Genomic DNA, 12,623 nt, shown 5'->3' with positions numbered 1-12,623 from the left:
CTTTCGGAATAAACTTCTCGTCGGCATCGCGGAAACCCTGTATATCGATGACTATATCCATGGTTATGTCCAAGTACTCGCTCTTTCTTTTCAAACGAAGCGACGCCGTTCGCGTCTCAAACAAAACTGAATCTCTTTCCGTTGCTTTACACGTCATTTAAGAAAACAGACGTTGGGGAAAAATGTACGTAGTAGTGGTAGTAGAGGTGGGGAATTTGACGTTATAAAAACCTAACCGCCAAAATCGACGATAACTTGTCGAGAGAAGTCTATTTCTAGAATATTGTCAAACTCTGCATAAACGATACAATTAACGGTCGTGGTAAGCGCCTTATCAAATTTCACTTCTAATCGCAAACTACCATGTTTCGCGAGATTCCAATGTCCGGCGCAATAAGCGGACAAGTCGGGGGTAAGATCAAAAGCGAAAAGAGTGTAGCCCTGGGCATAATCCTCTCTACTTATAGAATTTCCCTCGTTCAAGAAGTGAATGCCGGTTCCCGAGAAAAGCGTGTGGTAGGCTTCAACGTAAAGCTTTTCGTCTTTCGAGAAATTCGGTTGTAACAGCCTACTGGGAATTTGCATACCATCGGCATACAGAGAAAAGAAATTTATACCGTAGTTTTTGAAATTAAACGGATTCAATTTTCTATCGCCATTAAACGCTCTGTTATCGACAAAGCCGACTATTACACGTTTTGGCAGTTGTCCGAGTATTACATTATCTATCGATTCTCCTACGAGTCCGGCGTGAATCGTAAATGTTTTAACCTTGACTTTTGTGAGATGATATTTGGCGGTGGTTTTACTCAACATTCTCGCGTGCGAGAGTAACACACCGGGGCTTATCTTTGCTCTTCTAACGAGCAGACTAGCGTCTAGAAGGCGTATTTTTGACACCGAATTAGATTCCATGAGGCAAAACGAATCTTTCGAGCGAACGAGCCTCATTCTAACTTCTACCCCGTTGATTAGGAATTTATCCTGATTAAAAACGTCGTAGTGAAGATGCCTTATGAGATCTAACGCCTGTCCGTCTCGAATGTAACGCGAGCGTCTCACGAGAGCCTGATTCGTGGCTTGCGACTCTAGGAGAGCGTCCATTAAGTCCGGGGTATCCGCGTCCCACAGGCAGGAGGTCAGATGGGAGTTTTTTGCGGGTGAAGAATAATTTCATAACGCCTTGATGTAAGCCCGATACGCGTAAGCGTTGTTTGGGGGTGACACGAGTTTTTGATTGAAATATATGTCGATTTGGTTGAACATGGATGCAGTAAATGATTTACAGGGCCTACTTTGAACTCGGGGGTGCCAGCGGCGGTACCGCCTCCTGCTAGGGGGGAAGATTCTACGCGTACGCGAAGACTCAACATGGTGTGTGTGAGATCTAGATAATCTTTCCCATGGCCGGGTATGACGAATTCTATAGGCGCGTCGTCCGCGAGCGACGTTACGGGTTTGTAATAAATCCATTGCGATCTCTCGATGCTGGTTTGTGTAGGCGGTAAAGAAAAGAGATCGAGTTCGCTCTTTAAGCACTCGTTTGAATGTGTATGAAGAAAGGATATGCTCCGTAAATTCCTAATTCACACGTCGATTAAGAGAATATGTCAGCTACACTGCGTTTCTTGACTCGACGGCAGCGCCCTGTGGATGGCTTTTTTTTGTTGTTGGTCTTTCTACCTGCCGTGCGTATTTTCTTCGTTGCCCTTTTTTTGTTCGTGATTTTTCTTCGCGCGTTGCTATTTTTCGACGATTTCTTTTTGTTCGTCTGACGACGACGGCGCTTAGAAACAACGTTGCGTCTTACGTGACTGAAGAAAGGAAACTGAAGCGCAGCTGTTTTTGCGGATACTTTATAACCTGTTCCCTTCATCAAGCTAGTTATTTTTTCTTTGGCTTTTCTTTTGAGATTTCCGCTCGATTCCTTGAGACGAGATTTGACCGCTTCCTTGAACGGCGTATTATTTTCGACATCCTCCATCACGTTAACGCCGGCTCGTAAAGCTTTTTTACCAACCGCTCGTACACCTTTACTCAGATAAGGAAGCACTCTCCTGAATAATCCTCCGAGAAAACTACCGATTCCGTGTCCTCGTTGATAGGGTGCTCCGACAAAAACCCTCGTGATTCCTCCGCTCCTACCTCCGCTATCGTAATATTCGTGGTCCTCCGGTCTAGCCATAGCGAGCGGCTTTTCCGACTGATTTTTTTTTTACTGGAAACGTCTAAAGTGCAACGTCACCGTTAGCGTTCCCGATTGAAATGGTATTCTTTTTTCGAATTGATCTTTTATATCTATTTCAATCCTGCGGAAATACGTTTGTCGTAATGGGATATAATGCGGGACGGAGAAATGTTTCACTTGATTCGCGCCGTACGCGTAATAATGTCCGTAATGTTGCAGCTCGACCGGTACTATTCGAAGAAGTGGAGTTTGCACATCGCCGGTTATATAAGATTCGCAAATATCGCAATAAACAAAAAGTTTATCGGGAATACCGCGCAGCAATCCGTGCGGTTCGACGGTATAGAAACTTCCAGCGCGCACTCCTTGTTCCGTTTTAAACCCGAGTTTAATAAAAGGCGCTGTAAAAATATCTTTGGAATTAGGTTTAGTCGCAGTGAGCGTGGTATAATGTGCGATTTGTAGGCGATTGCTAGGCGTTGGTATGGCCCCGCCGCAGCCAAGTATTCGTAGAAGATTATCGGAAACGTTCATATGATGAATCAGATTGCATTAATTTTCATCGCATGTAATGTTGAACAAGATTTTACCGCCGCTAGCGTCTTCTAGTTTCAAATTAATATGCGAATTCGCATCTTTGCAAGCCGAATTAATAGCGGAGATAAGTTCCTCGATATTTTTGTAAATACCATTCGGTATTACGCCTTCCGTCGACGTTAACGGCGCCCCGTTTTTCCTCGTCTCGTGTCCATTTTCAATATCGACGAATCTAATGACATTTTCAACGTGGTTTATGTGTAAAAAAGTAGTGGGAAATTGGATCTCGTTAAGCGCGACTTCCCATTCGCCGTGTAAGTGTATAGGTTGAGGTAATTCTGTGGTGAAGGAAGTGGTTGCATTGTGCGGAAAATAACGCATGCTGCTATTGCTGGGAAGAATCAAGAGAAATTGATCCGTCCTCATTTTGAACAAGCGGGGTTAAGGGGTTATAACACCTTTGAGGGTCAAAAAAATTCAAATTTTTTTTTTGGCTTAAATGATATGATTGGAATGTACAGAATATAATTTTATTCGATCTGGAACTCTTTCATGTACGAAATAGTCATGTTTGTACGCAGCGCCATAGCGCGCGGAGAGAGCCTCGGAGCGCTCTCCGAGTATTCTGCCTTTCTACTTCAAATGTCGAGTAGTTGAGGGTTTTGTATAGTTTAATATAATCAGGGCTGGGCAAAATGTATTTCAAATTGTATTTCAAATACAATAAAATATTTGAAATACAAAATGTACAATGCTAACACAATCTTGGTATTTAAATTATAAAATACAAAATACTTTTAATTTTTAATTTTCGATTTAAAATACAAAAATTTTGTATTTTAAATAAAAAAATTAAAGATATTTTGCAATAAATACTAAAATAGTTAGTATTTTGTATTTTGTATTTCAAATGTGTTTGCCCAGCCCTGAATATAGTATTATAGATGTCGCTTGCGATCATTTAAACAAAAAACTTTATTTCATGCCGGAATTGTTTGTTTACTGCAAACAGTTTCTGTTATACCACCGGCTTCGGCTTTTCGAATTGCATTGAAACGTCGTAACATTGTTGTAATAATGCCGAAAAAGAGAATATATGCAAATAAGAAAGGGAGTAGAGCAAGTACTTCACGTGCAAGTCGAAGTTCAATAAAGAGAAGGCAACCTTTAAATAGGTATTCTTTAGAAGGCGAAACTGAAAGTGTGAGCACGTCGGCGAAAAAACTGAAAACGAGTACGGACGATTACGAGATACACGTGAACAAAACTTTTGGGTATTGTTTCATTAATTTTGTTACCGTTTTTACAAGCATTTCGCAATTAATTGTTTGCAAAACGTGTGGCTCGAACATCAAGTTTGAAGAATCCAGTTGTCGCGGTCTAGGTTTCAAAATTGCTGTTATTTGTGAAAAGTGCGTGCCAAAATATATTAACTCTAGCCCACTTATAAACAATCACGCTTACGACATAAATCGCCGAATGGTATTTACAATGAGATTACTCGGTATAGGAATTAATGGGATTAAAAAATTTTGTGCATTTATGTGTTTGCCGATACCAGTGTATCAGTCTTTTTATGACAAAATAATTTCAAACATTCGTGTTGCCACTAATGCTGTGTGTGGAACTTCAATAAAACGAGCAGCTGCAAAAGAAAAAGAGATGTCATTGGAAAGAGGACAGATAGACGGGATAACAGTTTCTGGTGACGGAACCTGGAGAAAGAGGGGATTTTCGTCTTTGTTCGGTGTCGTATCACTAATAGGGTGGTGCACGGGAAAAGTCGTCGACATTGCAGTGAAATCTAAATTCTGTAAGGCCTGCAGTTTGTGGAACGGAAAGCAAAATACAAGCGAATATGAAGAATGGGCTGCAAATCACGAAGCAAACTGCGAAAGAAATCACGAAGGTTCGTCGGGAAAGATGGAAGTAGACGCAGTCATAGAAATGTTTCAGCGGTCCGAAAAATTGCACAATTTAAAATATTCTCATTACATCGGTGACGGGGACAGCAAAACATTCAAAGGCATTTTAGATTCGAAACCTTATGATGATTTGAATGTTTGTAAAAAAGAATGTATAGATCACGTTCAAAAACGTATGGGCACGAGATTACGTAATTTGAAAAAAAATATAAGAGGTCTTGGAGGCAGAGGCAAATTGACAGGCAAACTGATCGACGAGTTGACAATATATTATGGTCTAGCTATTCGCAGAAATCCTAATTCCATTGAAGATATGAGACGAGAAATATGGGCGACTTTATTCCACAAGATTTCCACGGACAGCGAACCGCAGCACGACCGTTGCCCAGTCGGAGAAAACTCTTGGTGTTCTTGGCAGCAGGCGAAAGCGCACAACGAATTACATCACTACCAACACAAAGCAGCTTTGAATAATGAAGTTTTTAAGGCTGTTCAACCAATTTATGAAGAACTAAGTCGAGACGAGTTGCTATCCCGCTGTGTTGGCGGGTTTACCCAAAACAGCAACGAGAGCTTCAATTCTGTGCTGTGGGCAATAGCACCGAAAATTGTTCATAGTAACAAAGCAATCGTTGATATTGCCGCAAATATTGCTGTTTGCAATTTTAACGATGGTTTGCACAGCATAATGGAAATTATGCAAGTCTTAAATTTGATAATTGGCAGTACTTGCTACAATTTCTGCGTTGAAACAGACGAACGCCGGATCCGCGCAGCTGAGCGCGCCATGACCAAGGAAGCTCAAGAAGCTCGTAGGCAGCAGACATCAGCTCGGAAGGCCACAGATGACGAGTATATAAATGTAGAAGGTCAACTGTATGGTGCAGGCATTGCAGATTAACGGTGAGCTCCTAATAATTACAAGTTTTCTCGTTACAAAACTTTAAATGCGATTTCTGTAAAACACCATTTTTCAAATTGGTGTGCAGCGTAGCTCCCACAATTTACATCGGATTAACTTGAAACAAAGCTTATCCTGCGCCAAATTAAATTTTTTACGGAAGTACGTAGCCGTTTTTTAATAGGATTGTTAGTTTTTTTTTGGGAATCAATTTTATAAACGATTTTTTAGTGAAGATTTGTATACTTTTTTTCAAGTTACTGTAAATTCCACAAAAATTAATATTTTTCAAAAATCCTACGTACTTCCAAGGCAAATTTATCAGAGAATATGAGATGTTTTGAATTTTTGTTCTATGTCATACCAGTCAGCCGGAATCCTGCACACCGATTGGACCGGCATAGCGCAAAGGGTCATCTTTGACGCCATCTACAGGATATTCTTTTCAGTATTTTTTAATTAAAAAAATATATTTTATAACTAAAAACTATAATAAAATTAACCCTCAAATCTGTTTTTTGATTACTCTATTCCTTAGATGTGAAAAAAATTAATGAAAAAGAGGAAAAATTTCTTACGCAAAGGTGTTATAACCCCTTAAACTCAAAGCAAGGATCCAAGAATCAAACTTACTGGGATAACCACGCCAGCTAACCAGCATTTGCATATTATTACCGCGACCCCGGCTTCTTATCACACGGTCGACGATAAACTCCTCCTGCAAATTTTTCTCAACCCGAGCCAATTCTTGTTCGTAAAAAATGCCGTCTATGACTTCTCCCGCTAAATCGCTCAGCTCGTACACACGTGGTTTTCGCCAATCGAGTATGCGATGAATTCGAAATATCTCCTCACTCCACCGCGCCTCGTATCCTTTCTCGAAGACGACTTTTGCTCTACTGATACGATCGTGATCACCGACGTGGTATTTAGCCTTTCGGCGTTTTTCGTTCGCTTCGCCGTTGCTCCTCCATCGACGTGTTATATTTTCACGCGCGATACGCGCATTTTCTCTCGTAACAGCATACGGTTGCATTCTGGTGCTTGAATGACGGGTGTGATTATAGGCGTTTACGATATTCTGCAAAACATCGATGTAACGTCGTGTATTTTTATGCGTAAAATAACGCCACATTTGTTCTTTCAACGTTCTGTTGAAGCGCTCGACGATGGCGGCTTTGACATCCGGATTGCGGGCTACGCGAAAACGAATGTCATTTTCTTCCAAAAACTTTTGTAGCGATCGTCCGACAAATTCTTTACCCTTGTCCGTTTGTAGGTATACGGGCGTCCGTTACTTCTCGAGAGCACGTTCTGAAAAGCTCTCATTACGGAATTACTCGTTTTGTCGCGCAATGGTTCTACCCAGACGTATTTACTAAGTACATCGATAATCACGAGTAAATACGAATATCCCTCGTTGTAACTTTTGAGATTTCGGAGTTCGATCAAATCTGCCTCCCACAGATCGTCGATATTCGTTACGTTGTAATGCATTCGCGGAAATTTCCGTCGCAATGGACGATGCAGCGTGTAGGTGTCTTGCGCTTCGAGCTATCGCTCGACATTGTTACGGGGTAAATTCGCCGCGCGAAACAGATTATCGACAGCCGAATAGCCGGCATAATGCGCGGGATCGTAGTACAATTTTTCAAGAGCCGTCATTCCAATTTACTCTATTCGAACAGGCGTCTCGCTGGTGGAGAATCCGTGTTTCTCTGAGGAGTGGAACTCGCCGCAGGACCGGTAAGTTTCGCGATATTTTGCGAAGAACCGGCTGTTAATAATTTTTTATTTCTCACTAGTGCGGAGGGAATGTTCAAGTCGTGAAGTAATCGCGCGAACTGAACTCTTCCCGCAGCTTTCACGGTTTTTCTATCGCGCATCCCCTCGTTTATCAGGTCTGAGATATTTGAATCTTTTACGATGTTACCGTCTATAATCACGACTCCTTTTCGTCCCAGTTAATTCTAGTCGACGATGCTTTATCGAGCAAGCGTTTCGTCAGTAAGCGAGCTTCGGCACGGTAAGATTTCGGTACGCTTTCCACTATTCTTTCGACGCTTTTCATCACCCCGAGACTCACGTCGTGTTCTTTCGGGAGGCTTCTCGTACGACTAGAGCCCGGAGCGAATGAGTCCGTGAGATCGCTCGGCGGTACTTCTTCGCGAGTGTCCATCGCGTCTTCTTCCTCTTCTTCTTCCTCGGCGTTACGCGCGTCTTGATTTCGTCGTCCGTGTGCTACTCGTACAAAGTGAAGATATCGCCAAAGAACCTCTTTGTACATCTTCCATCTCTCGGCTTCGTCGTTCGGATAGGGCGAATTAAGAATTCGACTCATCTCCGCATCGAGTCTGGATAGAGCGGTTCCGGGTGTTCGTACGGAATTATAATTATTATTATTATTTGCGCTTTCGTCCGGTGTGTTTTCCACGAGCGGTGCGCCGTAGTCGGTAGTCGGTTGATGCAATTGACGCTGCATTCTCTCGAGATTTTCCGTAGAAATTAAAACCATTTTTTTCGCCCTTTTCATAACATTCGATATTATTTTCTCTCTTGTGTTTTAAGCCGTCACCTTGTCTATGATTCGCGAAAATAAGGCCTCTAATAGAGAAACGATAATATAGGATAAGAATCCACCTCGTTGTACCAATAGCTTTCTTTTATTCTTCCACGCTTTGACGCGATACGACGTAGCGTCGTTTTGTATTTGCTCAGACGATTTTTTTCGCGCCGTTCGAGCGCAACGTTACCATTGAGCGTGTTGAAAACGCATTCGCAAATACAGCGAATAAATTTTTCGTCCGCGGTTCGCAGGAAGGAGCTGCGTTGATTTTTGTTCAGATGACACAGCGCCTTTAGAAGACAAACGTTTCTCTTTCCGATCGAACGTCTAGCGGTTTTCGTTGCACCGTCCGACGCCGCTTCTTTCATCGTGAGAAAGTCACTTGCAACTGTCGTCACGCGAGCGATGGTGCATACTTTTTATACGCTGGAGAACGACCTGCGCGGTACGTAGACGTAACGCAACGCATCGTCGGGAAAGATGCTTGTCCGAAATCGATATTTGTCCGGAGTCGATTGTTTCAGATCGAGTAATAAATATCCGTGGGGGCGTGAGGTTGCGTCAAAGTATGCTTCTTCTAGAAACTTTGGGTCATCGGGGTACACCTGTCGCGCGAGATGGCGAATTTGAGCGCGATCGCGCGGGTTCTTGAAGACGACGATGTAATTGGTATTAAGCGATATGTCGCGCTGACAACGTCCCTGGTGAAATAGATTTTGCATGATAAGTATAACGCTGAGATTCTTATGGTGACTACCCTTTGTAAAAAGATCCACGATGACGTCGCACGAGGATGATTCTTTCATAAGATCGTCAATTATCACCAACTTTGGTGTGAGAGGATCGTGGGAATAATCATGCGCTTGTGGCAACCCCTCGCGAAACTCGATTGCATTTTTCTTTATTTTTCCCGCAGCGTTCCTTTCTTTTTTCTCAAACGCGTATTGAAGTTGTCGATAAGCATCCTGCCATTCGGCGTAATAAAATAAAACTCTTTGGAAAGAAACATCGGCCATTTCGGATAGATATTTGAGAAAAGTTTTTACAAAGACCGTTTTGTCGCATCCGGTGGGACCGCTGACGATAGACGTCCAAGGATGTTTCCAGCGTATGTCCATCTTGCGAAATGAACTCTTCGCCGTTCGCTCGCGCCTTCATAAACGAAAAAAATCAGCGAAACACTATGACGCGATAAGCTTACTACCCACTGACGGCGGCGGCGGCGGCGGCGACCGCTTGCTCGCGCTAGCGTACAACTCGCGGACTCGCACAAGCTGATTCGGTCCGCGGAGACGCTGGACAAGCGCAACCGCGCTAGCGTACAACTCGCGGACTCGAACAAGCTGATTCGGTCCGCGGAGACGCTGGACAAGCGCAACCACCGAAATTGCTCGCGCCAGCGTCCAAGAGTGGAAACGCTACTTTGCGCTTTTTTTTCTCGGAAAAAAATGAGGGTTTTATACGAGAAAGTAAGTTAGGAGGAAGAAAAATCTTTAAGAAAAATTATGCGAGAAAACATTTATTTTTACGAATAAAAGTACATGATTTGAGAAAAATAAAAATATTTGTTTTTATTTCTTAAATTTTTCATAGTTTTTACATAGTTTTTATACAATTATACATTTTACATTTTAAAACTAGCAATATTTTCTTAAATTAAATATAAAAATTTTTTATTTATACTTTTACAAAAATTTATAAATCTACTTAAAGCTATTTATATAAAGTCGGAAAACACACGCTAACCGTCGACAGCAAAAGAACAATTCTGTAAAAATTATCGAATCGCGTAACCGTAAGGAACGGAACAACGACTATTGAGAAATCTACGTTTCAATAGCACAGGAGTACAAGCTTTCACTTCGTCGCGAGTTATTAACACGTGAAAAGCCGTACGCCGAATTGCTCTGAAACGTAGATTTATCGATGTTCTATGTGACTTTCCTTCTTCTTCTTCTTCTTCACTTTCCTCTTCTCGTCCCTCTCGCTCTTTTTGCAATATTAATTCTCTTATACTATTAAAATTAACTAAGCATGAGTTTGCAAAGTTTAGGGTTATACCCTTTACTTTGCAAACTTCGTGCGTGAGTCCTTCCGGTGTGCGAACAACGTAAGCATAAAATTTCGGGCCACCGGATACAAACGCCTCGATGTAACTACCAGACCCATAGCTTTCGAGTTCGTTCGTCATATCGCCCAAAAAATTACCCGTACGCGGCTCGTATTCGGAAGGATCATCGCTGCTTACATAAATGCAAGAATCGGTATCGTAATATAAAACGCGTCGATCTAAGCGTTCTAAATATTTATACAACACTAATCGCGCTAGCGCCGTCGTGTACGCCGCTAAAACGACGTTGGTAAGAGGCGAGGGAACGTCGGCCTCTTCCCGCAGTCGCCATGAAACATACATCGCATTTTCGTTTACCGGCAGTATTTTGGTTATTTCATGTTTGGGGCTTGTGAGCAAACTCGCTAATCGTTGCTGAGTTTTTACGATTTCGGTATTCGTTAGGTTGGGTCGTTGGCCGAATTTCCCCCAAAAAGAATTTAAACACAACTTCGCGACCGAACGTAATCCCGAATTTTTCGCGATATTGTTACTTTCGAGAACGATACCTTCGGTTTCCTCGTAATCGCGAAGATATCGTTCTTTAGCCTCGTCATCGGTACATTCACTCGGCCACCCGCTGGCTTCTTGTTTTAATTTTAAAAATGTATTAATATATTCGGCGAATAATCCACCCTGCCGCGTACCGTGATCGTAGCGTGTTGCGTTGTACTGCCAAATCTCGCTAACCTCCGACACGAAATAACCTTTTTCAAGCGCTTTGCGCAATTCGCACGATACCCATGTACCCGTAAATTCACGTTCGGAAGGCACATGTGTACAATCTTCGCGTGAAAATGTTTCGCAGCAACTGCGGCACAACGCGAATAACAATTTTCCGCGTACGCGATACGGTAACACGGGGTGAAAGAGATCGCGCGGTGCGAGTACTTTGCAACGTACGAGGCCTTCGACGGAGTCGAAATTGTAATTCGGGCCTTCTCCGATTAGCACCGAACATTCCTCCCCGACATACACCGTGAGATGTCCAATCAGAAAAGTACCCGTTTTTAAAACATACGGATACAAAGAACATACATCGATGTATCGTATCTTCTCTGTACTCGTAATTTCATATTGAGTCGCGACATTCCCCGTACGGCCGCCGTAAAACGCATTGCGCGGATTGAGCGGTTCGTTTTCAACCATTTGATGGTGCTGTAAATATTCCCGCATTACGCTATTTACAGCTATCGCACGATCGAAATCGCACTCCCATTTCTCTGTCACCGTGTATCCGCGTTTTCGAAGACGATATGTCGTTGCGACGGTATGCTCATAACGCAAATCGATCGTATCCCTACGTTTGCTGTTTACGGAGAGGTTACTGTCGCGGTTGATTCTAAAGCACGACGGGCAACCGTGCCAAAAGCATCCGCAAAATTGAAACACGTGATGTCGCGTTACGCCGTTTTCTAACGATTCGTAATATCCTTCGACGAGTGTGCCGTCGAGTACGCGATATTCGCGGGTACGCCCTGCGTGAATAATGGGATGACCGAGCTCTCGCTCCATCCACACCAGCCAACGCAGTGCTTTGCGCGATTGCGTATTCGCGTGTCTGTACCCACCCGATGGAATTATACCAATCTCGCTTTCACGCAGAAAGTTTTTTCTAAAAACCCTTATACACGTGGAAGCGATTGTTGTACATTCCTTGAATGGGCATACTTTTCCGCGCTCAGGAAAATTTTCCTAAAAGCCATGCACGCTCGTCTAAGAATATCCACGTCGTTGCGACAATAGCGCGATATCTCGAGTTGAAAATCAAAAATATAATTCGCCCGAGTTAACTCGTCGTGCCATGCTAAAAACTGTTCGCGTTCTTTCGTATTCATAGTTTCCGGAGAGTAATACTCGACGCCCGGCAACGGTCCTACATAGAATTGATTATCGAGTGTGTTAAATAAATGCGGAAAGACGCCTTTATCCAAAGTATTCGCTAGCCCGAAAGCCTTTGGTAATTCGGATAACCGCATCGGCATATAATTAACACTGTCGATAAATTTCGTATTTCCTACCGTTAGTACTATGCTTTTGTACCGCTCAAAATTACACGAGGTTCTGTTGAAATACCGCTTTCTACTAAATATCGGAGGATAAATTGCGCGTCGAACGATTTTGCGTTATGAGCAATACAAATTATTTTTTTTAAATATGTCGTCGGACGCGTCGCGAAATTACAAATTCTTTAACAGGATCGTGACGAAATGTAAATTCGCGGATACCGCACCAACGACACCGCACCGACATATCTTCTATTTCCGCGCACGATTCGCAAATCTGCTGCGCGACGCAGAGAGTGGGCACGTGAATTTTTACATTAGCGGTACCTCGAAGCGTTTCATCCTGCCGTGTTTCGAAATCGTAAAACACGAATGCGGAGCGGTTTTCTG

General features: G+C 42.8%; 2 protein-coding genes across 2 annotated transcripts; one reads left to right on the top strand and one right to left on the bottom strand.

Moving 5' to 3' along the window:
* Positions 1 to 231: 231 nt before the first annotated feature.
* LOC137000170 (uncharacterized protein F54H12.2-like) lies at positions 232 to 1,104 on the bottom strand. Its single transcript, XM_067356122.1, has one exon. The coding sequence runs from the start codon at positions 1,102 to 1,104 to the stop codon at positions 232 to 234; it is 873 nt and encodes a 290-aa protein (XP_067212223.1).
* A 2,452-nt stretch (positions 1,105 to 3,556) lies between these two features.
* On the top strand, positions 3,557 to 6,140 carry LOC105677981 (uncharacterized). Its single transcript, XM_012376912.2, has 2 exons — positions 3,557 to 5,553; positions 5,919 to 6,140. Exon 1 carries the CDS (start codon positions 3,803 to 3,805, stop codon positions 5,549 to 5,551), a length of 1,749 nt encoding a protein of 582 aa, XP_012232335.2. The 5' UTR covers positions 3,557 to 3,802; the 3' UTR covers positions 5,552 to 5,553; positions 5,919 to 6,140.
* Positions 6,141 to 12,623: the final 6,483 nt, after the last annotated feature.

The sequence above is a fragment of the Linepithema humile genome, chromosome 5, assembly GCF_040581485.1.
Source record: "Linepithema humile isolate Giens D197 chromosome 5, Lhum_UNIL_v1.0, whole genome shotgun sequence".
NCBI classification, from domain to species: domain Eukaryota; kingdom Metazoa; phylum Arthropoda; class Insecta; order Hymenoptera; family Formicidae; genus Linepithema; species Linepithema humile.
Note: the sequence above shows the minus strand (reverse complement) of the source record. Positions and strands in the feature narration are given on the sequence as shown.

Bases quoted from the DNA above. Each gene is read 5' to 3' on its own strand.
- LOC137000170 (XM_067356122.1), bottom strand. From the start codon at position 1,104: ATGGACGCTCTCCTAGAGTCGCAAGCCACGAATCAGGCTCTCGTGAGA.
- LOC105677981 (XM_012376912.2), top strand. From the start codon at position 3,803: ATGCCGAAAAAGAGAATATATGCAAATAAGAAAGGGAGTAGAGCAAGT.